General features: G+C 47.7%; 1 protein-coding gene across 8 annotated transcripts in view; it reads right to left on the reverse strand.

Annotated features, from left to right (window-relative positions):
* Positions 1-25,979, reverse strand: part of cdc42bpab (CDC42 binding protein kinase alpha (DMPK-like) b) — a 76,247-nt gene that overhangs the window by 22,309 nt on the left and 27,959 nt on the right. For 5 of the 8 annotated variants that reach the window (XM_030344426.1, XM_030344432.1, XM_030344429.1 and 2 more), the window contains exons 3-21: positions 23,468-23,551; positions 22,232-22,327; positions 20,876-21,024; positions 14,877-14,970; positions 13,523-13,723; positions 11,943-12,081; positions 11,029-11,138; positions 9,897-9,976; positions 7,866-8,032; positions 7,274-7,396; positions 6,848-6,981; positions 6,439-6,560; positions 5,910-6,030; positions 5,412-5,522; positions 4,998-5,260; positions 4,550-4,564; positions 3,564-3,669; positions 2,018-2,142; positions 166-271 (exon numbers count right to left, since the gene is read on the reverse strand). In XM_030344426.1, the coding sequence (XP_030200286.1) occupies positions 166-271; positions 2,018-2,142; positions 3,564-3,669; positions 4,550-4,564; positions 4,998-5,260; positions 5,412-5,522; positions 5,910-6,030; positions 6,439-6,560; positions 6,848-6,981; positions 7,274-7,396; positions 7,866-8,032; positions 9,897-9,976; positions 11,029-11,138; positions 11,943-12,081; positions 13,523-13,723; positions 14,877-14,970; positions 20,876-21,024; positions 22,232-22,327; positions 23,468-23,551 (2,346 nt within the window). The remainder of the gene's footprint in view (positions 1-165; positions 272-2,017; positions 2,143-3,563; positions 3,670-4,549; positions 4,565-4,997; positions 5,261-5,411; positions 5,523-5,909; positions 6,031-6,438; positions 6,561-6,847; positions 6,982-7,273; positions 7,397-7,865; positions 8,033-9,896; positions 9,977-11,028; positions 11,139-11,942; positions 12,082-13,522; positions 13,724-14,876; positions 14,971-20,875; positions 21,025-22,231; positions 22,328-23,467; positions 23,552-25,979) is intronic. The other 3 variants (XM_030344433.1, XM_030344430.1, XM_030344427.1) reach the window with 1 other exon arrangement.

Consider the following 25,979-nt stretch of genomic DNA (forward strand, 5'->3'; position numbering starts at 1 on the left):
GAGAGAGGGGGGAGATATAGAGAGAAGGACAAAAGGTAAAGTTAAGTCGTTAAGTTTGTATTTACATTATGGACATGCGTGTCCTAACCAAGTACCCACCTATGAGCGTACTGCATGTATGTGCGTGTGCGTGTGTTTGTGTGTGCACGTGTGCGTGTGTCTCACCGTGGCACGGGCCCCCAGGCTGGTGTTCCTCAGACCCTCCAGCTCCTCCGTCATCTTGGTGGCCAACGCCTGTAGGTAGCCGCGCGCATCCTTCTCATCACTCACCCTGTATACACACACAATATATATTATATACACTTAATATATAGCCTGTAGGAAGCCCCGCGCATCCTTCTCACCACTCACCCTGTATACACACACAATATAGATTATATACACTTAATATATAGCCTGTAGGAAGCCCCGCGCATCCTCTCACCACTCACCCTGTATATAGACACACACACGTTAGATATATATATTATATACACTAAAGATATATCCTGCAGGTAGCCCTGAACATTCTTCTCACCACTCACCCTGTATATAGACACAGACACATTTATATTAAATATATAAATACAAATATAAGACACACATTAAATATATTTCATTTATTTAAATTAAATAAATAGCCTGGAGGGAGCTCCTTCTCATCACTTGAATACAAGCACATACACACATAGTTACAAATAAACAGTCATAGAAACACACAGACACAGAGTGGTTGCATGGGGACGTTTCCCTGCAGTAAAACCCTTGGCCTAGCACAACAGTCCACTCTTGCCTTTGTAGACTGCATGTTTGCATGAGCAGACTAAACCTGTTTAAGTGAGCTTAACGTGGGTGTTTATCTGACCGCCCACGCCTCTGCACAGAGTTACCTCATCAATTAAACCCAGACAGACAGGCCGACAGGCAAATAAACACTCTTGTGTATTGTACAGACAAGGCTGGTATATTTAGCCACCATGCCTACTGCATGAACTGCCACTGACCCCAACACACAAAACACATTGTCGCCTTGCTATACGAGTGTGCGTGTCTGTGTGTGTGTCAACTGTGATGATGATTCAGCCTTTCTATAAAAATCACTAGCATTTAAAGACATTTCCACTGCAGAGGAGACAGCCTTACTTGTTACTTGCTCGCTTTGGTACCGCTAGGGGTCTTTTTTACCCATGAGGCTCCTTAAAGCTCTTCCTGGTATGCATTTATGTTGCAGTACCAAATAATGTCAACTAGGGGGCAGTGTTGACCACAGAAATATGCCTGAACGTTAACAGCACTGAGCGTGTCCTTTAGTGAGGATGCTTGTATGTGGGTTTATGGATGTGTGTGTGAGTTTGTGTGTGTGAGAAGTTGAGTAGGAGTGGGTTTATGTATGCCAGTCCGTCAACAGCAAAAGGTAGAGTCTGTTTGGAGTACTTTAAGTACTAGTGTTTGAACAAGTGTTTCACATTAATGCCTAATGTGTGTTTGTCCACCTGTTTACAAACACACACACGCACAGAGACGTGCATGTGTCTGTGCGGATTCTTTGGTTTATACAAGCTGGCTGGGGAGGAAAGTCTACAAGTTTGTACTGGATGTATTAGGGGACTCTGCATGTTTGGAAGTATATATAATGTATGTACATGTGTGTGTGTGAGTGTGTGTCGTACCACTGGATGATCTCCGTGATCTGTGCCTCCCAGTGTGTGTGTGATTGTGTGTGTGTGTGTGTGTGTGTGTGTGTGTGTGTGTGTGTGTGTGTGTGTGTGTGTGTGTGTGTGTGTGTGTGTGTCGTACCCCTGGATGAGCTCATTGATCTGTGTGTGTCGTACCCCTGGATGATCTCAGTGGTCTGTCTGTCTGTCTGTCTGTGTGCGCGCCGTACCACTGGATGATCACAGTGATCTGGGCCTCCCAGTGTGTGTGTGTGTGTGTGTGTGTGTGTGTGTGTGTGTGTGTGTGTGTGTGTGTGTGTGTGTGTGTGTGTGTGTGTGTGTGTGTGTGTGTGTGTGTGTGTGTGTGTGTGTGCGCGCCGTACCACTGGATGATCTCAGTGATCTGGGCCTCCCAGTGCGCTACGCTCTCCTTCTTGTCCGACAGCTCCCTCAGCTCCTCCTCCAGCTGCCGTCTGGCGCTGCTCACCTTCTCAAACATACCGGACAGCTGCGCACACACACACACACACACACACACACACACACACACACACACACACACACACACGGACAAACACAAAGAAAACGTTTAGTAAGAAGAATGGCTTGACTTCGTACACAACATGTAGGTAATGTGAGGTCATTCTATAATTGTATGAATACAGACATGTTTGAATCCGCTGGGACTGTTTCACAGCGTTCAACACCTGTCCTATTGTTGTGATTGTGAACTCATGGGGATGGGTGCGTAATCAAACACACATCGCCTCTTTGTGAGGGGACTGATCCTCATCCACACTGAACTCACAAATGTGATCCAATAGCCTTTCCTGGACAAGGACCTGGCCCTTTCAATATGCCATGTACTAATATTCCATGTCCCAAAAATTCACTGTCTAAATATTTAATGTCTTTATCCCTCAACGTCCAAATATTTCATGTCTAAATATTCCATGATTCAATTGTAAATATCATATTATCCCATAAATGAAGATAATATATCCTTCTATATTCCATGTCTTCATAACAAATGTATTAATATTCCATATATTCATATCCCCTCTCTCTCTCTCCCCCCCCCCCCGCTCCATAACAGATCTGAGGCTTTGTTTGTCTTGGGAGAGCCCTGACTTCCACCCTCCAAGTATCCACTGTCCCGCTGGCGTCCAAAGACAACAGAGGAGCGTTCCAGAGCCCCACTCCACCAGCGTGTGTTTGTGTGAGGAACACGGAGCAGATAGGGCTCTGGATGGGCCGGACCAGCCGGGAGGGGAGGCTGGGGGAGGCCGGCTGGTTGGCTAGGGGCTACGGTGGCTGAGCTAGGGTCAGGGTCCTTGTGTGAGTGGAGGTGGGAGTGGGAGTGTGAGAGAGGGCAAGGGAGTGTGAGTGGTTGTATGTGACTGTGTGTTGGACTGTGTGTGTGACTGTGAGTGTGGCTGTGAGTGTGTGTAAGAAAGGATGAAAGCAAAAAAAACAAATAAGAGCGGCAAGCGATGAAAAGGTCAGGGTAAGGCGGGAGAGAGAGTGATACACATATCATCAGGTATTCCCTCTCTCATCTGGGCTACCACCTGACCTGCAGTCCAAAACACACATTCAACTGTGAGTGCGTGTGCGCATTTACATTTCATGTGCTCAGTTGAACTTGTGACTCACCATCTGTGTGCTTGTGATTATAGAGAGAGAGAGAGAGAGAGAAGGAGAGAGAACGAACTAGAGAGCAGGAGTTTGCTTTTCAAGGGAATGTTCATGTGTTTGTGTTCACATATAAATGTCGACATCCCCATTTACACATTGAACACTCGCATGCGTGCGTATAGGAATATTGTGTGTGAGTGCAAATGAATGAGAGAGAGAGAGAGAGAGAGAGAAAAAAAGAGAGAAAGAAACAGTGAGAGAGAGAGTGAGTGAGTCTAATGGTCTCTTCACCTTATCCAGCTCGCTGGCTAACTTCTTGTTCTCCTCTGTGAGAAGAACGCGCTCTCTCTCATACTTCTGTTTGGAGTCCGTCTCAAACTCCTCTCGCTCGCTTTGGCTGTGGAGAACACGCACACACACAAACACACGTTATTTCTAAAACCCTTTGGAGGCTGGATACATTATACTACATCACATATTACAGAGTTGTCCCGGTAACCTCTGTAATCCAAACTGTGTATGCCTCTTAATGTCCCCTATGATCCCTCCAGTGAATCATTCAATATGTAAACCACCAGTGCTGTGTTATGTATAAACATTAGCTTTAGCTACACTGAGATAAACTAAAACCTCAAATTCCATACATGTTGACAAGATGATTAATCTAACATTCATTGCATTTTAGAATCCTTGTCATCGATCACTCGTGTGTGTGTGTGTGTGTGTGTGTGTGTGTGTGTGTGTGTGTGTGTGTGTGTGTGTGTGTGTGTGTGTGTGTGTGTGTGTGTGTGTGTGTGTGTGTGTGTGTGTGTGTGTGTACGAGAGATAGAGAGAAAATGAGACATTTGAGATAGCATAGGTCACCACATTGTTTTGTAAATGGAGTTATCTGGGGGGAAGAATGTTCAGAGAGGTATTCAGACCAAAAACACATTAAGGCAGTTTTATAAACGCGATAGGCTGCAGGGGGGATTAAACAACACAGCAGGAATAATGTGATGCTACTACCTGGAAGGACGCAAGGTGCCAGCAAGCACAGCAACACATAGAACCTCTCCCAAACATAATATCTTCTGTTAATAATCAGCATTCTGGCAGACTGGCTGTGAAACCCGGTATCACTAAGCCAAACTTCTCTACATGTGAGATAACTGACTGCTGGATACATTTATAAGGGTTAGGATCTTTAAGGGTTCAGGGTGCACACAAAAACACAAAGATGCACATGTATAGTGCGACTTGTACATCTCTATGCTACTTCTAGTGGCTATATTTACCTCAAACTGTCTTCACTGTAGCGATGGAGAGAAAACAGGAAACAGAGGGAATTAGGTGCTATAACGTCCCATAACTCACCCGCTTTGATTCTTTTGTGGGTTTCGCCTCACCTCAAACAACCTTCTTTGAACACTTCCAAAACTGAGCTTTTTGATACCATTGAACCAACCTCAGGGAGAAACCTCAACCTGCTCAGAGGTGGTTCAGGGATTATCACACTCACACCTGGCGGTATAATATATCACCTTTAACGGAAACATAACACATTAGACTCCCCACAGCCAGCTAGTGGTGAAAACCAAGATGGCCGCCGCTAAGCCTTACCTTGGCCTTTGTGTCAAATAGCCTGGTTAAATAAATTGCCAAAAGAAAGGTGAAGGGGCTAGGTGCTTGGTGTGGTGGGGGGCCGGTAGGCGGCATAAGGGGTCAGAGGTCAGCCCCCCCTACCTCTCTCGGCGGGTCTTCTCCAGCTTGTCCTTCAGCATGAGGATCTCCTTCTGCAGCGCCAGGTGCTGGCCCTCGCCGTCGCGCAGCTCCTTGCGCATCGCCTTGAGCTCCGAGGCGTGCTGCGTCTCCCGCCGGCCCAGCTCCTCCTCGTAGTGGCCCACCTTCTGCTCCAGGTCGGCCCGCGGGCGCACCGCCCCCTCCTGGGAGGAGGCCGCCGCTGTGGGGTCCCCGGGGCTGGTGGTGGGGGACAGGCCCTGCTTGGACTGGAGAGGGAGGGAGAGGGGGGGGGGGGAGAGGGGAGGGGAGAGAGAGAGAGAGAGAGGGGAGAGAGAGAGATAGGAATTTAGAGGAATCTCTAAAGTGTGTGCGTGTGTGTGCGCGCGCGCACGCGCGCGCGCGCGTGTGCGCGTGTACCTTGAATCCCTCCAGCTCCTCCTCCAGCTGTCGGCTGTACTGCTCGTTCCTCTCCCTCAGCTTCCTCTCCTTCTGGGCCTCGGCCGTCTGCACCTCCGCTACCATCTCCAGCTGACACACACACACACACACACACACACACACATATTAGACACCATTGTTTATATTCACGGCCTACAATTGTCATGTGGGAATCGAGGACGATTCCAAAGTTCTATCAATAACAGCTCAATATTGACCACTGTTGATCAATATTAAGGAATTGGGTAAAATAAATGTGGTGACAATTCGTCAATATTACGCATGTGACTGGAGAGACAGACAGATGGACAACACATACGGCACTTTAGTCAATAGTTTACGCACACGCACACAGACACACAGACACACACGAGAGAGGGATGGAGGGAAGGAGTGTTGTAGGGCATCGTACTAGCAACCACGGGGGCAGCCGGGGTGGGGGGGGGGGGGGGGGGGGGGGGGGGGGGTCTACTCTACCTCCTTCTTAGCCCTGTCCGCCTTGCGCACCTCCAGCCGCAGGGCCTCCACCTTCTGGGCGTGGCTCTCCATCTCCTCCTCCTTGTCCCGCAGCTGCCGCACCAGACGCTGCTTGGTCGTCCTGGGGGCAGGACAACCAGACGCACACAGAGAGACAGATTAGACCTGGACCGACGGGGCTGACAGGACTGAAAGGGCTGTCATGGCGACGCAGGAAAATAAATCAAGAGGTTGGATTTTGAAAGGTTGAAAGTTGGTTGGGAAATGGTCTCCAAACTTCGATATTCGGGGTTCCCGGGAGACGGTCACTCACACACCCTAACAGTCCCAAACGCAAATTCCCCCCTCAGCTCAAATAATAGCTTGTGAGTGTTGGATCAACAAAGAAGAAGTAGACGACCCAACTTCCCTCCGCTATGAGGAACGTAAACAGAGATAAATCGTCGTCGGAAAAACTGTTGCCGTCGGAAAAACTGCTTCCAGAGAAATTGCTTGACATACAGAATAGTCAAAACACCCGACGGGTTACCTGAGGTCCGTGAGCCTCTCGTTGAGCTCCGAGAACTCCTGCATGGCCAGCTTCCTCTGGCCGTGAGCCTCCTTCAGGTCCTTGGACTGGGACTTGAGCTTCTCACTGGCCTCCACCATGTCCTGGTCCAAACAGGCACGGGGGGTCAGACTTAGCAAGCAGACTAGGCGGTCAGACTAGGCGGTCAGCCTAGGCGGTCAGACTAGGAGGTCAGATTCAAAGTCTGACACAAAGTCGGAATTGACACCATGTATTGGCACTCAGTAGTCACCATTAATAATCTAACTTAATAGTCACACTTAGAAGTCCAACGGAGTTCCCTGGTACAAGCCAGAACTACCTCGGGCCGGGTCCTGGTAGTACCTGTGACCCCATAATGATAGATGATGCTGATCTGGTGTGGGGGTACCTTGTGCAGGTCGTCCTTCTCCTGGGTCAGGCTCCGGATCTGCTTCTCCAGGTTCCTGGTGTGTTTGGACGAGTCGTCCATGTCCCTCCTGGCCGAGGTCACATCCTCCAGCTGCTTCTCGATCTGGCCCGAGTCTGAAACACACACACACAGACACACACTTTATCATCGATCAAATTAAACCTATGCACCCCCGGCTCTGTCACCAAACAACTTTGTAGTTCTATAAAAGGTTTGGAAGGTTTGAGAAGGATTGTAGACATTAATTTCTCTCCATGTCGCTTTCTTCATATTTAAGCTTTGTGTCTTTTGAATTTGACGGACCACTCCCTACTCATGCAAGAACAGAATCGGTATTTCCCCGTCTCACTCCTTAGCTGACAGGGCTTCCCCAGAGAATCCCAGACGGAGCAGAGATCTACTGACCGGCGATCTGCTTCTTGAGGAGGTCGATCTCACTCTTCAGGCTCCTGATCTCCAGCTCCCGGCTGGGGGTCAGGGGCAGCTCCGAGCCCGGGTGCTGCAGCTCCTGCACCGTCTGGGTCGCCTCTGGGAGGGGGCGGCCGGAGGGGTCAAAGGTCAGTTCAACAGGAATGACAGTAGAAAACTGTCTTTTTATATAAAGTAAATCGCAATACAACTTTTAGACTTGCATTGTAGTTTTAATCACATCTGATGTTCTAATATTGATATATTTCTTTAGCATGTGACACTTATATTTACATGAGCAGTGGTGGGGTACACTATTGTAAGCATGCATTCTCTTAGAGAGGAAACTGGAAACATATTGCAATGTATGTTACAATGTACATACAGTTTAGACCAGAAAACTGAGGTCAGAGGTCAAATATTCGAGAGATAGAAGAGAGTGTATTACTGCCATCCTGCGACTCCCTTGCTCTTGAGAAAGATTGAAAGCAACGGTAATAATCCGAAGCATAGAAACACACCATCCACATCAAAATGAACACACTGTACAACCCGCTCTCAGACCGGAGCTGAGCCCCTCTGCTCTCACCCTGCAGCTTGCGGCTGAGCTCCAGCTTCTCCTGCTCCAGCCGCCGGATCCTCCTCTCGTAGGCCTCGGTGGCCAGGCTGTCCTGCAGGCAGGCTTCCACCTGGTCCAGCCCGCCCCGGCCTGCCTGCCCCGCCAGGTCCCGCAGGCTGCCCCTGTCTGACAGCACGCTGCAGGAGGAGGGATGGGGGGCGATATTACCATTTGTGTTGACACCCGTTCAGGGGTCGCGATTGGAGGGACGCTTCAACTTTAAATGTTGCAGTGAGTGGAATCTAGAAGTGAGGTCGCAGATTGCAGACCACTGAATACCCATTCTCAGAGGAGGAAAACACAATTCTTATTTTAATGATCTGTTCTAATAGAAGCCACTAAGTCTGCCCCTTTAACTTGGATTATGTGCGTTCGCCTCGATAGAAGATTCAAGTCAAAACTGAGTTGTTTAAATTCCTGACGCAAAAATCCTGTTGCACCTTCTTATTTAGAAGACTAAAACATTTAAACTGTATGTTTGCTGGCTGATTTGTGTTACTTTTTTAACGTATTCTCATTAGTTTACCATAATCAACGATTTTCTTTTATATTTTTGCCTTTTTATTAATGATACTTAAAAATGTGATTAGAATGTGACTCCACTTCAGTTTAGTCCCTCCCTGATCACCTTATTAGGAATCCTCCTATCACAGAGAGGCCTGAAGGTCATGTGACTCGGGATTATTCAACATAATAACAATAACATCACAGGGCACATGGGCTAAGAAGCTACGAACAAAGACCCCGAAGTTCCAGTACATTCCGTTCTGGTCTCTTCCTGTTACAGCCCTAATATATTTGTTGGGGGACGGACACACTTCCTGTGTCCATCTTATGCCACGGTGGGAAGTGGGGAGGGGGTGTCGGAGTGAAATAACTCAGTTGACATGTTCTGTTTGAACCTGGTTCCAGTGAATACTGGAACCGACGTGAGCTAGCGGATGGCTCAGACTTCCACAGAAAGGACTCAGTCGTGGGAGGAAATGGAAGACGAGGAGGAGATGAAGGAACAGCCCTAAGAAATGTCCTGTCAGCGGATGTGTGACAGGGCACTCATTGGGGGAGAGTAATAGGGGGAGAGGGGGGGGTGGAGAAGGGGAAGAGGAGCGCGAGAGAGCAAGCGAGAGAGAGAGCAAGACTGTGAAGGATGTGATAGAAGGGAAAAATTATGAAAAGAAAAAATGGTTTAAAAAGGGGGGACAGGAATAAAAGGTCAGGGGAGAGAAAAAGAGAAAAGCAGAAGTCAGCATTAGAGAAAGAGAAAGAAAGACCATGAGAAAGAGAGGAAGAGAGGGAGAATGATCGAAGCTGCTGAGCCTTGAGCAGGGAACACACTCATAGTCTTTCAACGTTCTCACGGTCAGTGAGAGAACTTCTGTGAGCTGGGGGGAGCCCTGTTTCGCCGGGGAACAATAAACACTCCTCCTCTTTTAACAACTTCATTTGAGGCATTTTCAGACAGCCGTTCCAATTTATACTCAATCATTGTTTTACTCTCATTGTCATGTATTCCTACCGATGCATACCAAGAGGAAAGTCAGAAAAGTGTAACTGATGCCTTTGACAGTCTTTTTAACCGCGTCCTGGACGTTTTATGTCACCCTATTCGACCGAAAGAGATGGAAAATAACAAAAAAATGGCGACCATAGCAGTAGACCTAGGAGACAATGAAGCAAGAGGGGTTTTGGGGCCGGACTGTGATTGTCCTACAACTCTAAACATATTGAAAGCTTTAAAGTATTCAGTTTCACTGCAAAAACAGCCAATAAACAAGATCATTTGGTTTAGCTGGATTGTTTTCCATTTGCCCTCTGACCTATGACGAATATGAAAATAACATTAAAAATGCCCTGCTTAATAGGTTGCATATCGAACTGTGGTAGGAGAAATTTACTTGTGAGGTCATCAAACTTGCTGATGCTCAAAGGAATGTTCTCCGTCTTCAGTGAAAGAGGAAATGAAGTGAAGGACGTACAGGGTCAGTGTTCAGTGTCACTTACCATTTACTGGTGTAGGTGAAGCCCACGAAGGGAAGGTGGTGACCCGAGAACGCCGTGTGGGAGGGAGGGGGCATGGTCTCCTGGAAGAGAAACCACAACATTTAGGGTTAGCGGTCACAGAGTCACCATTGCGGAGAGACGCAATCAAGGGGATGGGGGAAGAAGAGAGGAGAGGGAGAGAGAGCGGAAGAAAGAGAGAGAGAGAGAGAGAGAGAGAATGTCCTCAAGCACAGCCCTTGGTGTCGTCATGAATTTCCCTGACTCGGTCACGGTCCTGAACATTTGAGAGGTTCAGTTGTAAACAGTCTGCAAGGCTTTTCCAGTATGGAGCGTTGGCATGGCGATTCCAACTGTTCAATGTACTCTCAGCGCACATCCGAGGGTTTAACAAATGTCCCTTCTTCCGTCCGAAACATAATCCCTGAGAGCATTGATAGAAATACAGCTCTCACTAGCCACTTCAAAGGTTTAGGTAATTTAAAGTGTGCCATAAATAAAAGGTTTTATTTTTGAACCCGTCAATATTATTTTTAGCCTGAGGTGGTTCGTAACCCTGTGTGTGTGTGTGTGTGTGTGTGTGTGTGTGTGTGTGTGTGTGTGTGTGTGTGTGTGTGTGTGTGTGTGTGTGTGTGTGTGTGTGTGTGTGTGTGTGTGTGATGAGCACTGCGGACATGTTTGCATGGATTTGCTTGCTCACAGAGTAATCTTGGCTTCTCTACAGTCCTGGTTCGAAGATAAACAAAGGAGGATTACATACAGCGAGAAACTAAAGGGGGGAGAGGCGAGGGAGAGAGAGGGGAGAGAGAGAGGGAGAGAGGAGTGAATGATGCATTTGTCTATGAAGCCTGGCATGACTAAAAAAGGAGGTACCGTCGGGCAGTGGAACTTGGAGAGAGAGATCTCCTATTTAGGAACCAGGGAAGTCGTTTTTTGTCAGGTTTTATTGTCGAGCTGTGACATTGTGTTTACAACAGAACAATGGGTTGGCTATGGCTTGGATTGTTTTCCCTCCAAGATGGCTGGACTTGGTTAGAAAACATTGAGTCAGTGTGTAAAAAACATGAAAACACACAGCCCTGAGTGCTTGGCATAGCTTTACAGAGGTCATTTCACAGACCCCGAGCGGTCTTACCGAGTTTTTGAGACAGTCGTCGTCCACGTCGAAGTTGGACGTGTCTGTGGGGCTGCTGACCTCCGGGATGTAGGGGGCCTCACAGTTGCGTATGTTGTCCCAGTCGATGCCTGAACAGAAGTGGAGCATTAGCGGGGCAATATTTTTATTAAAATTACAAAGGAGAAAATTAAACCACCAAGTATCCTGTACCTCAGCAATGATGCCTTTAATATCATAACAGTTTTATACTAAAATAAAAACAAGAAAATATGCTCATAATAATAATATAATACATACAGTTCCTTTTCAAGACATTATTTCAGAACAAAGATCTCCAGTCGATATATTTAGACTGTGCGGTGGTTATTAAATTAAGTTATTATGTTGTATTATCCCGTAATCAGGGGACAGCATGGGGCCAAGCACTTATGACCCTCTGTGACTTATAAAGTGTGTCCTTCAGACCCCCCAGAACAGGACGCTGAGCTCTGTAAACCTTACTGAAACTACCCAGCGCCGCTAGCACCAAGCTAATGCACTCAAACCACTTGTTGGCATGAGGAAGGAATGCTAACAAGCACTTTAGCTAATGTTCTTCCATTCTCACACTGCTTGTACATCATCCACACGCGGAGATAGACTTTGCTATTTCTCCATTTGTATCCAACTGACTTTGTACATCTCTATATGTAGGTAGTGGGGTAGGTAGGTAGGGGCATCTTCCTCAAGGAGGCCTACAGGCATAAGAATAAGAATCTTTCGGCTGCGAGTGAGTGAGTGAGTGAGTGAGTGAGTGAGTGAGTGAGTGAGTGAGTGAGTGAGTGAGTGAGAGAGAGAGAGAGAGAGGGGGATAATAAGATTGAGAGAATGAGCGAGTGAGCGAGAGAGAGCGAGTGAGTGAGCGAGTGAGCGAGTGAAGCTTGTGGCCGTACCAGAGAAGAATGGGTGCTGCTGGAAGTCTTCTATGCCATTCTGGCCCAATCGGTGCTCCCGACTGCAGATGAGCCGGCGAATCAGGTCCTTCGCTTCCTCCGACACATCGGCTACCTGCTGCGGGAACTGAAACCGCTCCTGTGAGGTTTAATGTGTGTGTTAATGTGTGTGTTAATGTGTGTGTGTGTGTGTGTGTGTGTGTGTGTGTGTGTGTGTGTGTGTGTGTGTGTGTGTGTGTGTGTGTGTGTGTGTGTGTGTGTGTACGTGTTAATGTGGATATGTATGTGTATTTGTTAGTGTATGTGTTAATGTGTGTATGTGAATGTGTGGGTGCAAATGTGTGTGCATGCGTGTTAATGTATACATGTATGTGTATGTGTTAATGTGCGTGTGCGCGTGGGTTTATGTGCGTGTTAATGTGCATATGTATGTGTATGCGTTAGTGTATGCGTGAATGTGTGCGCGTGTGTTAATGTGTGTGCGTGTTGATGTGTGTGTGTGTTAAAGAGGAGGACGGGACAATTAAGAAGATGCAAAATACCCGGTAAGTGCTTTGTGTCTGGGCATTTTAAAAGGATCACACAGTAGGACAACACAACCGCAGGGCAGATGAGGCTGATAACGAACAGACGGCGGTGAATAACACATTAAAAGCCGTTAAAAATACACTCCGCTGTGTTTTCTCTCAGTACTCTCTCCCTTTGGCAGAGGAAGGCGCCGGTTCGTCCTAAAATAAGACAGCCGTGAATGAGCAGTTCCCAAACATCTATTGTCTGGTCTCCTGCCGCGCTCCATTAAAATACTTCTGTTGGGAGGCTTACTGAAGTGCGACCACTTTTGTCCCCGCGATGTACTACGCACACGCGTTGCTATGTGTACTTGTGGTTTTGGTTGGAATAGAAAACACATAGCGTAATCCTGGGTCAATAGTTGATTTTGGTTGAAATCAGAAATATGCTTGAAATGCATCGTCTATTGTTCCAGGTCGCTGAATTAGCACGGAAAAATACGTTACCATAGTGACTATCTTTCCTGATATAGACATGAATAAAGCAGTCATTCCTGTGGGATTTATTTCCCGCTCTGCAGGAAAACTCTTACCAATAATTTCCCCAATACAAAATGTGACCAAAATAATTGCCATAGATCACCCAACTCAAACAACAACAAACACCTGGGGTGCATTCCAAAGCGTTCTCCTACATTCCTCTGTGCTATTAGTCTTTAAGCTGCACCTCTAGTTGGCTACCTACTTCTTTTCCCCTTTGACTGCCTCTTACTTAAGATGCTTTTTAATGTTTGAACACAGTGTACTTGTTTGTTTGCTCTCGTTCCCGTGTTTTATGTTCAGCGTCATGTTAAGTGTCTGAGTACCTAGAAAAAGCTAAGTGACAAATGTGTTATGATTAACATTATTATGACTACTTAACATTGGAACGGCGGGTACCATGACAACTGAGGAGTACATCTGGAGATTTTTGAGGCGTGGGCGGGCGAAACTGCTACAGTTTATGGGAAAACTATTGGAACGCACCCCGCCACCCCCTATGGAGCAAAAACCAAACTCCCTGGAGCTCACCTTGTGGTTCATGATCTTCCCGTAGGTCTCCACCAGGGACTCTGCGTAGAAGGGGGTCTCTCCGTACAGCATCTCGTACATGCAGACCCCCAGGGACCACCAGTCGCACTCGGGGCCGTACTTCCCCTTGCCGTCCTCCATGGCCTGCAGGATCTCTGGGGAGATGTAGTCCGGGGTCCCCACCGCCACCGAAGACTGCACCTGGAGCACCGGCACACAGGGAGAGCGTGTTAACACACACACGCACACACAGAGACACACACACAGCCACACACACACACACACACACACACACACACACACACACACAACGCATGTATATAATGTAGCATGATGTGGTAGAATTTGTCGATACACATATGCACGTAAAGATAATCTGTATAGATGTATAATGTAGTTGTTTATCATTTAAGGTCCCATGGCATGCCCCCAGGTGTGGTTGCTTTTATCCAAACCATGAGTGCATACATTCTAAGGAACGGTGGTCCCAGTGGAAATCGAACACCTGATCTTGAAGGCATAGGGTTGAGATCGAACAACACTTCACCAAGCTATTTCCCCATCGCAGCACTACTGGGATAAAAAGGGGAAGCAATCTTTCAGCTGACTCGGCCTGTACCCACCAATTATTAATCTTACTATGATAAGCCAGAAAAGGCTAGTATTTTAGGGATATTAGCATGAGTTTGTTTGACCTATTTGTTATTTAACCGCTCAATATCAGGATATGATTTGAATATCAGAAGAAAAGGGCTAGTCCTGGAGGGATATTATTAGCATAAGTTTGCTTGACCCATTTGCTATTTAGAAAATATCAGGAAGTGGTTTGAATACAGAAAGAAACATTAGCATCTTGACTTTTTGCCAGTATGGATTCATGGCCCTGAATGACTCAGCTGTTGTCATAATAAAAGATGTCTCTCATCGTTCACTTTTCCTCCGCTCCTCTTTGAAAGCTCTAAAGCTGACGGGAAGTGACTCTAATGTTTTGGTTTGTGTTTTAGTGTTCCCTCCGAGAGGTCTGGCTGTGGTTAAGAGTCTGCGGGAGCTGAGGGAGAATCCAAACATACCTCGCCAGGTACCCAGTGGGGGGTACAGGAGGAAGAGCATGTGGTTTGGGTTGTGTGCTTTTGAGTAGGGGACACAATGTGTGCATGTGCGTCTGTACGTGTACGTGTGCGTGTGCGTGTGCGTGTGCGTGTGCGTGTGCGTGTGCGTGTGCGTGTGCGTGTGTGTGTGTGTGTGTGTGTGTGTGTGTGTGTGTGTGTGTGGAGCTATGTCAACTTGAGAGCTCATGCATTTGTGTGTTGCGTGTATGTGCGTGTGCGACGGTTGTATGTTCATCTGTGCTCACCGTTCCATCCTCCATCAGCTTGAGACAGGAGCCAAAGTCGGCCAGGCGGATGTGTCCGTTCATATCCATCAGGATGTTGTCAGGCTTGATATCCCTGCAGCAGGAGGAGGAGGAGGAGGAGGGAAGACCGAAAAGGAGGGAGGAGAGGAGGGGTGGAGAGGCGAGGAGGGGAGAGAATAGAGGAGGGGGGAGAAGACGGGAGAGGAGGTATGGATAGAAGAGGTGGTGAGGGGAGGCGAGGGGAGGAAGGGGAGGGGACGAGGGAGAAGGAGAGAGGAGGGGGAGGGGAGGAGGAAGGAGATGAGGTGGGAGGTAGAGAGACAGAACATGAGTGAGGAGGGCGAGAGCGGGGGGAGAGGAGGGAAGAGTTGAGGAAGGAAAGAGAGAGAGAGAGAATCAAATAAATCCAATGGAGAGAGGTAGAGATCCAGACAGTAAGAAGAGATAAACATGGTGATAAAAAGGGTCAAAATAAAAAAAATAAAAAAAATAAGTAGAGGGAAAGAGAGAGAGAGAGAAAGCAGAATCAAGGAGGGGGAGGAAGGGGGGGGGGGGGAGTGAAGGAGACAGAGAGGAGAGAGGAGACAAATTGAGTGCGCAGTCCTGAGAGAAGCAAGAGGATAAGACCAATGATAGATTCCTCCAAACGCAACAGCACCCAGGGGACCCGTCTGTGCACAGGCGTTCATCACACACACACACACACACACACACACACACACACACACACACACACACACACACACACACACACACACACACACACACACACACACACACACCCCTCCCCCCGGTCTTCATGAAATGAAAAAGCAGCACCTGGGGAAATTTGGCTTCATTTCCTCATGTCATGTTTGTGTATAATAACTCACTGTAATAACACAAATATTTGATATGCAATCAACTGTAATTTCCCCCAATTGGGCGCATTAGCCACATGACATTGTTGTTGCTGGAAATTAACCACAGCAAGGTACACACACAGACATCTCCTCCATCTTATAAACAGACCAGATTGTTTTGCAGATTGTTGTGTTTGTGTGTCTGTGTGTCTGTGTGTGTCTCTCTCTCCGTGTCTGTGAGTGTCTCTCTCTGTGTGTGTGTGTGTGTGTGTGTGTGTGTGTGTGTGTGTGTGTGTGTGTGTGTGTGTGTGTGTGTGTGTGTGTGTGTGTCTGTGTGTGTGTGTGTGGGTGTGTCTGTGTGTCTGTGTGTCTGTGTGTCTGTGTGTGTCATCCTCAACCCTGCAATAGCCACACAAGCCCATGCAAAAGCCCTTCCAGTCGGTCATAACTGTTAATTACGTGAATCAGCGGCGAGATCACCTGAACGGCGGTGACACTCATAACGTGGCTAACGTGACCTTTAGCGCCGTCAGACACGTGGGGACATCAGCGCTAATCCTCACCCTCCCTCTGCTCCCCTCTACGGAGTGCGCTGTGCCAGACATAAACCCAGAGAAAAAAAGGACGGGTCCTACCGAATCCCCAAACTATTCCTCTCACCGAATACGCATGACTACCTGGCCAGATACAGCACAGCACAAATCTCTGAGATTTTTATTTAAAACCGCTTTGACGTATTCCGTAGAAAGTCGGCCATTTTTTGGACGTCAGCCCTGACCCCCTTTCCAACACGCGGATCAAATGGGAGGAATCGTGTGTGAGATTTGAATACGGCAGCGTTTGTATGAATGCTAACCACTCAAAGCTCCCCCCCCCCTCCCTCCTTCCCTTCCCTCTCTCTCCCCTTCCTCCATGCAGTAACCGTAATTCAAAGTGCGGTGGGATCGCAGGCCAGAGTAACTCCTAGGATCGACAGCGCTACAATTACCCAGCGCTTTCCTTGCTGTGGAAATTAATGTCCTCATGATTTCAGACAACAGGGAAGGAAGTCAGGGGACATAAACATACATAAATATATTTAAGGAAAAAATAAAGGAACAATTAAATGATTTTTATATTAAATAACAAGGAGCATATCACAGCCACATAGTGGCTTAAATCAGACATTTATCCAAGCTGCTAGCTAGCTAAATAGGGGCTGAATGTACCAGAGCGAACAGCATGCTTTGGGGGGGGGGGACTGGCACTGGGGGAGGGAGGGGGTCGGACCCCAGGGGGTACTAACAGGTGGTGTTTGACTGACAGGTGCTGGAGTGTATTGGACCACCTTAGTTCAACTCTTTAGGTGGGCTTCTCGGTCTCCTGGTGGGGCATGGCCCACTCAGCAGGAGGTGGGTCCAAGGATAGGCAAATGAAGTGCAGGGAGGGGGGAAGGGGGGGTTTCCATGGTGACTTAATTGGTGTCTTTGTTTGCTTGACGTAGATAAGGAAGGGTGGTGTTTTTATTTATAGATACTTTATATTGGCTTATTGTGCTTTTATGGACAGGAGGATAAACTGGTAGGATTGATTGACGGATGGACAAACAAATGAGTGGTTAAAGGTGTGACACAAAGACGGACAGAGCTGGCTACTATATTCCTCCTACCTCATGTCCTTCATACAAACATGACAGTGTAGCACCGCCATCGCAGTGTAGCGATGTCACTGCGTACTCACATAACTACCTGGTAGTTGGACTTTGCTGTCCTGGGGACTTTAAAACACCAACAAAAAAAAGAACACACGACTACAAAAGCGTCTTAGAGTACCATATTAAGCGCTATATAAATTTCATTTATTATTATTATTACAATACAAACAAACAGTGTGTGTTGCTCTTCAGTGCGTCAACGCAGAAAGGCCCGGTGTGCAATAAAACAAGAGGTTCCTAGAAGCCTCTTTAGGTCACCATGGGAGCCCTATAAAAAGTACATACTTAGCAGTGAATTGCGTTCGCACCACAGCAAATTAAGACCAGTGCGTTAGCTTAGCGGCACGGCTCTCCTGGATATCTACCATGGGGAGCTAACATGGCTACCACAGCACACGCTGCAGTCTGTGTGCCAGTGTGCGTGCCGTGTGCATGTGTGTGCGTGTGTGTGTGTGTGTGCGTGTGTGTGTGTGTGTGTACAGCAGCCAGACAGCTTTGTAAGGGTTGGAGGAGAGGAGGGGCGCGGTCCTTGATAAACCATTTAGTACTCAGCCTGGTCCCTGAGCTGGTAATGAGTACAGATCAAACAAACAGGGCTGCTTCCAGCACTGCGACAAATGGCTACTACGACCACAGCCAACACCGCGACCACTACCTTCACCGCTGCCCCCCCTTCTGGTTTCCCTGACTCTCCTTTCATAACCCTCTATTTGTATTTTTGACTAAATATTATTTTTGCAAGCAATTTGTTATTCTCAATTTCCATCGCGTTTCTCCTTGGTCATTTATAGCATTTATACATGTGTTCTTTCCTCTCTCTCTCTTTGTCGTCTCTTCTCTCCGACTTAGCATCTCCCTTCATGTCTCTCCCCTCCCTCCCTCCCTCTCCCCACTCTTTCACCTCTCTCTGTAATGATTAACCGTAGTCGCCTGGGCCGCCAGTTTAATTCCTACAGCTCAGCGGCGACTAGAAGGCAACCACTTTAAAGAAAAAGAAAACACAACAGCATCGTAACGCTAAAGGCAAGGCCCGCTAGCCCTAAGCTACAAGTCAAGGCTAAGCTGGGCTAGGGCAACGGCTAACCCAGGCTAAGCTAGGTAGTCGGGGCCAACTAGGCTACTGTGTCAGCGAGCCATCCCTGGTCTTAAGGAGCCGAGCGGGGCCCAGAATAGAGCGCGCTAATCTGCCCTAAGACCGCCACTTCCATCTGGGAGACCCATCTGGAGAGCTAGCCACATGGACACACGCGCACGCACGCACGCATGACACATAGACAGACATGTGCGAATACACACACATACACACTGAAGACAACCATTTCGGGATAGGTTTCAGCGTGTTATATTTCTTATCCATTTTATCAAGGCTGAATCTAATGACCTTATCCACCTGGATCATCCTCCACAAAGCGGGAGACCAGAGAGGCAAGTGGACAATTAACTACAACACGATCACTTGCTCTCTCTGTGTGTGTGTGTGTGTGTGTGTGTGTGTGTGTGTGTGTGTGTGTGTGTGTGTGTGTGTGTGTGTGTGTGTGTGTGTGTGTGTGTGTGTGTGTGTGTGTGTGTGTGTGTGTGTGTGTGTGTCTTTGTTCGCATCTGCAGGCTGTGGCTACACCCACCGACGGGATCAATAACTCAACACATATGTCTCTATTCACACGCATCACTGCCCAGTGACACAAACAGAAACACACAAACACACACACAGAGTCTCACTCCCACACACACACACACAAATACACAGCCACACACTGAGCTGCCATGCAATCTACAGTACGGAGGGATGCCCCCTGAAACAGATGTTACCTGTCAGCAACGCTTTACCACTCTCTCTCTCCCCCACTCTTTCATCACACACACACACACACACACACACACACACCAGTCCTCTTCCATCCCCCCACCCCTCATTACTCACTGACCCCCACACACATTGGTCACTCTCTGCCCACCCCCGATGTAATTTCTCCAAAAGTCTCCACCACAAAAGGCACACACACAGGGGGCACAGATGCCCTGATTCAGTTCATGTCGGGTCGTCCTATTGAAACATCTGTCATCCCCTACTGGGAGATGAGACACACAAACTATTTGTTACCAAGGGAAACCATACCATAGGATAAAAATTAGTAGACATAAAAATACATAAAGGTAAATAAACTTATTCTCTGGCTCACCTAAAAACCTCTACGTCATTAGATGGCCTATTTGTCAGAGTCTGTGTCAAAACGAACAGGCAGAATAGAGTGACTAGAGAGGTCTGCAAAGAATTCTGGGTATTGAACTGCCATCCAGTAAGAGAATGGGCTTTAAAAGGCCCCATGGCTGAGCCATTCAGAGGCCTTATGGGTTGTGTGTGTTTGGTGTAAGGGGAAAGTCACCCGTGAACAGACCAGAGGTCTTCAAATTACAGCCTCAATTCATTTGTCCGTTGAGTCATGAGGGCTGGAAATACACACCCGTCATCACACGTGGGCGAACACACACACACACACACACATCTCAGGAACACTACAATAATCTAAACTACAAAATGGGTCCAGAATATATACACATCTCACACACACACACACACACGGAAACTCCCCTCTCTTGGGACTTGCAGGGTTTTCTCCACCCTTTCCAGCGAGCAAATCTCTAATTTCCTGCAGTTTGGCGCGCGCGCGCGTGTGCGTGTGTGTGTGTGTATGGGTTGTGCGCATGTATGACTGTGGGTGTGTGTCAGCATGCGAGAGGGGGATGGATGGAGACCACACCCCCAACCACACCCCTGTCAATACCCGGTCATTACAGTCCCCAAAGAGGTCCTCAAAGAGAAACATCACACACCCCCCATCCAGCCTCCCCCCCCCCCCCCCGCGCTACTGCCACTAACCCCCACCCACAGCCCCCAGACATCACCATACAATTAGTGGCTCAGCATCCCTGTCTCTCTGGCTGTTTCCCATGCTCTCTCTGCTCTAGAAATATACATGCCTATCTATATCCGTATATAGTTCTCCCCTGCTCTCTCACAGTGCAAGTCTAGGAATCTTATAGCCGGTCACATTTGAGGGGCGGTTGAGGTAGCGGTTGTGGAGCGCAGAGACAATGACTGTAGGGGCGTTGAGGGGGCTATATGTTGGGGTACATACTTTATGTCTGTGCACGATTTGTTTGGAAGGGCTCGAGCAATGACAGGCCGCAGCCGTAAATAAGAGAGTTATAGTTGTATGGTGAGGATAACCCACTTCCCCTGCAATACAACTCTTTCATAAGCAAAGACACCTTACTCTACATCCCTTTAGACCTTTCGTCATTCCAACGCACACACGCACACACACACACACACGTCAACATAACAAAAAAGACATGAACTGCCTCACCAATGGCTATATTGTAGTTGGTTGAGATTGTTAACAGCCACCGCACAGCCCCCCCCCCCCCCCCCCACACACACACACACACACACACACACTCACCTGTGGACGTAGTGCAGCTGGTGCACAGAGTCGATGGCCAGCACCATCTCCGCCAGGTAGAAGCGGGCCATTTCCTCCGGCAGCCGGTCCTCAAACTTACTGAGCAGGGTCAGCAGGTCCCCGCCCACGTAGTAGTCCATCACCAGGTACTAGAGACCGACACGGGGACACGCAGATAGTTCCTTCATTTAGAAAGGACAGTGCCCATGAATCTACAGTCCTGTCAATGCGCCAGTGATATCCACTGTATTCTTTACATGATGCCACCACAGGTTGGCAGCGTGGGTGTCTCTTTACAATGATAATAAGGGATAGAGATACAAGGGAGAGGAACACACACACCCCAGAGAGACGGGGAGGCCGGAACATCACCGTCACCCCGCCTAGCTTTCATCCCCACGCTCACTCTCCCAACCCCTTTCATTCCCCCTGATCGCAGTGTGTATTACCCAAGGAATGTACTGTAGGACTCCCCACAATGTAAGCACGAAATAAAACCTCTCCCCCTTTCTGTGAGCATTGCAATGGCTCCTATAAATAGCCGTGTGCGAGGTCTAGTGGCAGCATGTTTTTCTAAAGCCCGAAGGGGAGGCCAGCGCAAGGCGGCCATTTGTTGTTCTAGAATGTTAGAAATGGAATGACAGGAACCCCCGGAATCCCCCCCCCCCCCCCCCCCCCACTGCCCCCCTCCCCCATGACCATGGGTTCATATAGAGGAGGGGGAGGGGACTGTCCTCAATGATGGACGGCAGCAGCCAATCAAAGTGGAGCAGGCGTGGCTCACGGCCAACAAGGTTGCTGTGTGTGTCCTTTCTTTGCCCTTAAGGATGATTGAGTAAATTTTGGAAGAAAGGAGTTTATTTTGGGGAGGAAATTCAATGGAAATGTCCCAGTATTCTGTATTGGAAGGTATTTGCAACAAGGGGTTCTCGCCAGGGTTCTTTGAGGTAGAGAACCCTTTTCCAGTTCGATGATATATTGTTTCTCTACAGTGTGTTATGTGTGCTCTGGCGATCTGGTCGGTATTTGGAGGGCTGCGGGGGTTGAGTGGGGCAGAGAGGACTAGAGATGCGTGAAAGTGTGTGGACGTTAGATACGACTCATTTATGGCCAGTTGACATTCCTCACAAAGTGTTTGGCTGCGGACACTGTGGGCCATCTCAGCCACCGTAGCCTCTCATGTTCACAGCATCTCTCTCTCTCTCTCTCTCTCTCTCTCTCTCTCTCTCTCTCTCTCTCTCTCTCTCTCTCTCTCTCTCTCTCTCTCTCTCTCTCTCTCTCTCTCTCTCTCTCTCTCTCTCTCTCTCTCTCTCTCTCTCTCTCTCTCTCTCTCTCTCTCTCTCTCTCTCCACGCACCAGGTTGTTGTCATCCTGGAAGGCATAGTGCAGGGTGGTGATCCACTGGCTGTTCCCGTTCACCAGCACGTCCCGCTCCTCCCGAAAACACGCCGTCTGGGGAGGGGACCGACATGTCAAACTCACGACAAACACACATCGGAAACATGTCAAACACGTGCGTGAGTGCGTGCGTGCATTGGGCAGAGCCAGGGAAATACAGAATCTCCGATGTGTACAGTGGGGTTTTCAATATGCAAACATGCCAAGATAGCTTGCAGTAAGTGCTGGCAATATGTTGGTAAACTAATAATATACTAGCCCTAGTAGTTTAAGCTCAAGAATATCATATCATGTAAAATAGGATATGACCACATGGATTATAATGGTTTGACTCATTTAAAAATACCAGTATCGATGACACAAAAGGACACTCAGCTGAGTACTGCATGATCAGGATCAATGAAAGAGGACTCAAGCCCACTGTGGGGAAGTGTTCCGAATGACAATAGAGGTCAATAGGAAAAGCATCCATCTGTAGTGACATCTGTCTCGGCCAGTAGGAGCCAGCCGCTGATCGGAGGGGGCGGGGTTATTGATCGGTTGGCCTTTCTCTTGATCGTCAACAGATAAAAATCAATCATTCTTACGCCGGGTTAGATGACCCTCAGACAAACAAGATCTAACTTGTTGCCAATTTGCCGCGTGTTCAGTAACTCACATGAAACAACGAGGGGTTTCATTTTCCTAAGAATGTTCAATGAAAACAAACAATCGGGTCATTTGGCAGGAGACACCACCAGCTTTTTGGGCCAAACCATGTCCTGCGTGGGAAACACAGAACCAGATGGGATCTGCTCATTTCATAGGATTGGGTTAGGCTTTTCTTGTTTACCGTCAATGGGCGTATGCTACATCCAAAACGTATACATCTCGAATGAAAATATATAGGTCAGCCATTCCCTTCGTCATTGATAAAGACTGGTGCACCATAATGATTTGACTCATTCGTCGAAGGATAAGTAAACCAGCATTTTTGAACAGGAGAACACCCGCCTACGAATTTCAACGTTCCATCGTTGTCAATACCCACGTCACACTCTATCGGGCTAGTGTGAGCAGCCCATAGAAAACTGCCAATCTGGAAAATAGTTTGTTGGAGGAAGTGGCAGACTTGTTGTGCTTCACAGATCATTTCCCATTTGATCACGACTGGTGCTGTTTACTGGTTAGGTCGGCGTTCCGCACGGCGCTCACCTCAGCCCTTTTCAACATTTCCCACTTGTTGAGGATCTTCATGGCAAACACCTTGTCTGCATTCTTCACCTTCACCACGGCAACCTAGACCGGCAAGGAGAGAGAGCGAGAGAGAAGAGTTAGAAACATGCGTTATTTAACTGCATCACGTGAATTCAAGGCTGTTCCTTGTTCTGACAGACGCAGGTTATATTGGACTCCCTGTACTCCTCCATGTCTTTTAAAAGGTAACCCTAGGAGTGCAAAGATGACAACATAGATGGTATGATACCGTTTGCGTTACATTTTCTCCATGTATGGGCGTTAACGAAGTCGAAAACAGGCTCTTGGGAGTGATCATGGTCCTTGGACGATTAGAAATGGAGCTGCTGTCTGACTGCTGCACGCACGCACGCACACACGCACGCACGCAAACACGCATGCACGCACACACGCACACATACCTAAATTTAAACATATCCTTTCAACCATCAACATTTGAAGGCGGATATATTAAAGATAGTAATGTATCTATCTGCTGAGGCAACGGAACTGATTCTACTGATTCAGAGGACATGCCTATCAACCTTAAACCGCCACCCTCTGAATGCCGACTAGCTAATTTTTCATCAAAAAAACAATCTTGAAGGTATATTTTTTGTATATACGTCAATAAGAAGAAACCAAAAGGTACATATATGGACTCATACACAGATAAACAAAAAGAAGACCACATCATTGTATCTCACTTGGTCAAAAGTGTGAAAAAAAAAATCAATAACCCTGACACTGAAAATATGAATAGACAATAACAAATTGCAAAAACATACACACACACACACACACACGCATGTGGACACTAGGCGTCCACCAGGCTGCATGAGTCTGCAATCTATTAAATGCGCCGGGAAACGCTGCTAATGCAATACAATGATAACATTCCTGCACTGTTTGGATTTCCCCCGTCTTCCCTCTGCGGAGGAGAGATGGACCCCGCAATGGGGAGGAGGAGAAAGGAGGAGGAGAGGGGATTCGGAGCAGACTGTTCTTGGCAGCGACCTGTTGTTTGTGTGTCTCCATCTTTCCTCTACTCGTTCTCCACCTCATCTCTCCGTCGACGTTGCTCCTCTCTGGGAATCCCAACCACGGTCCCCAAAACGTATATAAACTAGCTGGGTTTTTTTTGGCGCAAATTCATAAATTGTCTCAACAACTTTGATCCGACTCGCTTTAACCGATTATTGTCACAAGTGAGGCCAGATGCTGGTTTTTTTTTAATACACATTAAAATTGGATGAATGGATTTCTTCCCGTCATGCGGGAATAATGCATGACTGGAAAGAGTCTGGGCTAATCCGGCCATCTCTGCAGCTGGGCAGGACCACCGGGCACACCCCGGCAGCGTCGGGTTCTGGAGAACCGACGCACGTACGCGTTGCCCACAAATGAACTCACGGACGGATGCCAGCCATTGTTCCCCAACCCTTACCCTCAGACTCTCGGCGGTTCAAAAAAGACTCCCTGTTGCGACACAAGGAGCAGCAGATAAAATATCTCTGCTAAGCGTTGTTCTGCTTCATTTCTTCTTGGTCTATTCTGGTCACTGGACTCCATCAAGAGAAATCATGCAGTAGAAACAGAGATGCTAACATTTAAATTTGAAATGCTAACAGCGCTGACCCTTTCACAGTCAAATGGCAGCACAACAGGGAATGCTACGAGCTAACCCATGCTAATTCCCTAATTAATATAGGGCAGCAGTCACAACACAGACTAGCAGGGTTTCGTATTACCACAATGCAGCCCTGGGAGTTGGTTATACTACATGTAAATACTGGCATACAAACACAATGAAGTCACAGTGTGTGCTCCTCGTGAGGGCGTCTCTGAATGGATTTGGGAGGATCTGTAAGAAATTATAAGTTTCAAAAATAATTATGTATAAAGGACAGGTTATTTTGCAAGCGGCCACTCAGTACTGGTACTCATCAGTATGTTTTTGTTCAATCATTTTATTTGGCCTCATCTGCATCTGCTCTCTCTCTCTCTGTGTGAGAGAAGGGCCAGACCTCATCAGAGGGTTGCAGGTATTTCACACTGAGGGTTAAAACATGGGGGCCCTGTGGCGAGGTTAATTCATGTAACCCAGAGCTCCAGTAAAACCTGCGCCAGGCTGGGAGGAGGGGCCCCGAGTCCCTGGGCACCTGGCCAAAGGGGTGTGGGTGGTGGGTGGGTGGGTTCGGCCCCCATGCAGTATATGCATGTGTTTGTTAATTTTACAATATTGTATGTATTTATTTATACACAGTATATGTATTTTCACTGAGAGTGTGTGTATTTTAAATGAGAGTGTGTATTTTGAATGCGAGTGTTTGTCTGTGTGTTTTTAATCTAATGCTGTGTACATTTGCTATTGCACTATATGTTGTGCCCCCTACACAGCACTTGACCTGCACATAGTATTACTCTGTACGTATGTGAGTGTGCATTGGTGCACTAGCAGTGTTTGTGTGTTGCCATGTAATTCTATCTG

This window comes from Gadus morhua, chromosome 21 (assembly GCF_902167405.1).
Source record: "Gadus morhua chromosome 21, gadMor3.0, whole genome shotgun sequence".
Taxonomy (NCBI): domain Eukaryota; kingdom Metazoa; phylum Chordata; class Actinopteri; order Gadiformes; family Gadidae; genus Gadus; species Gadus morhua.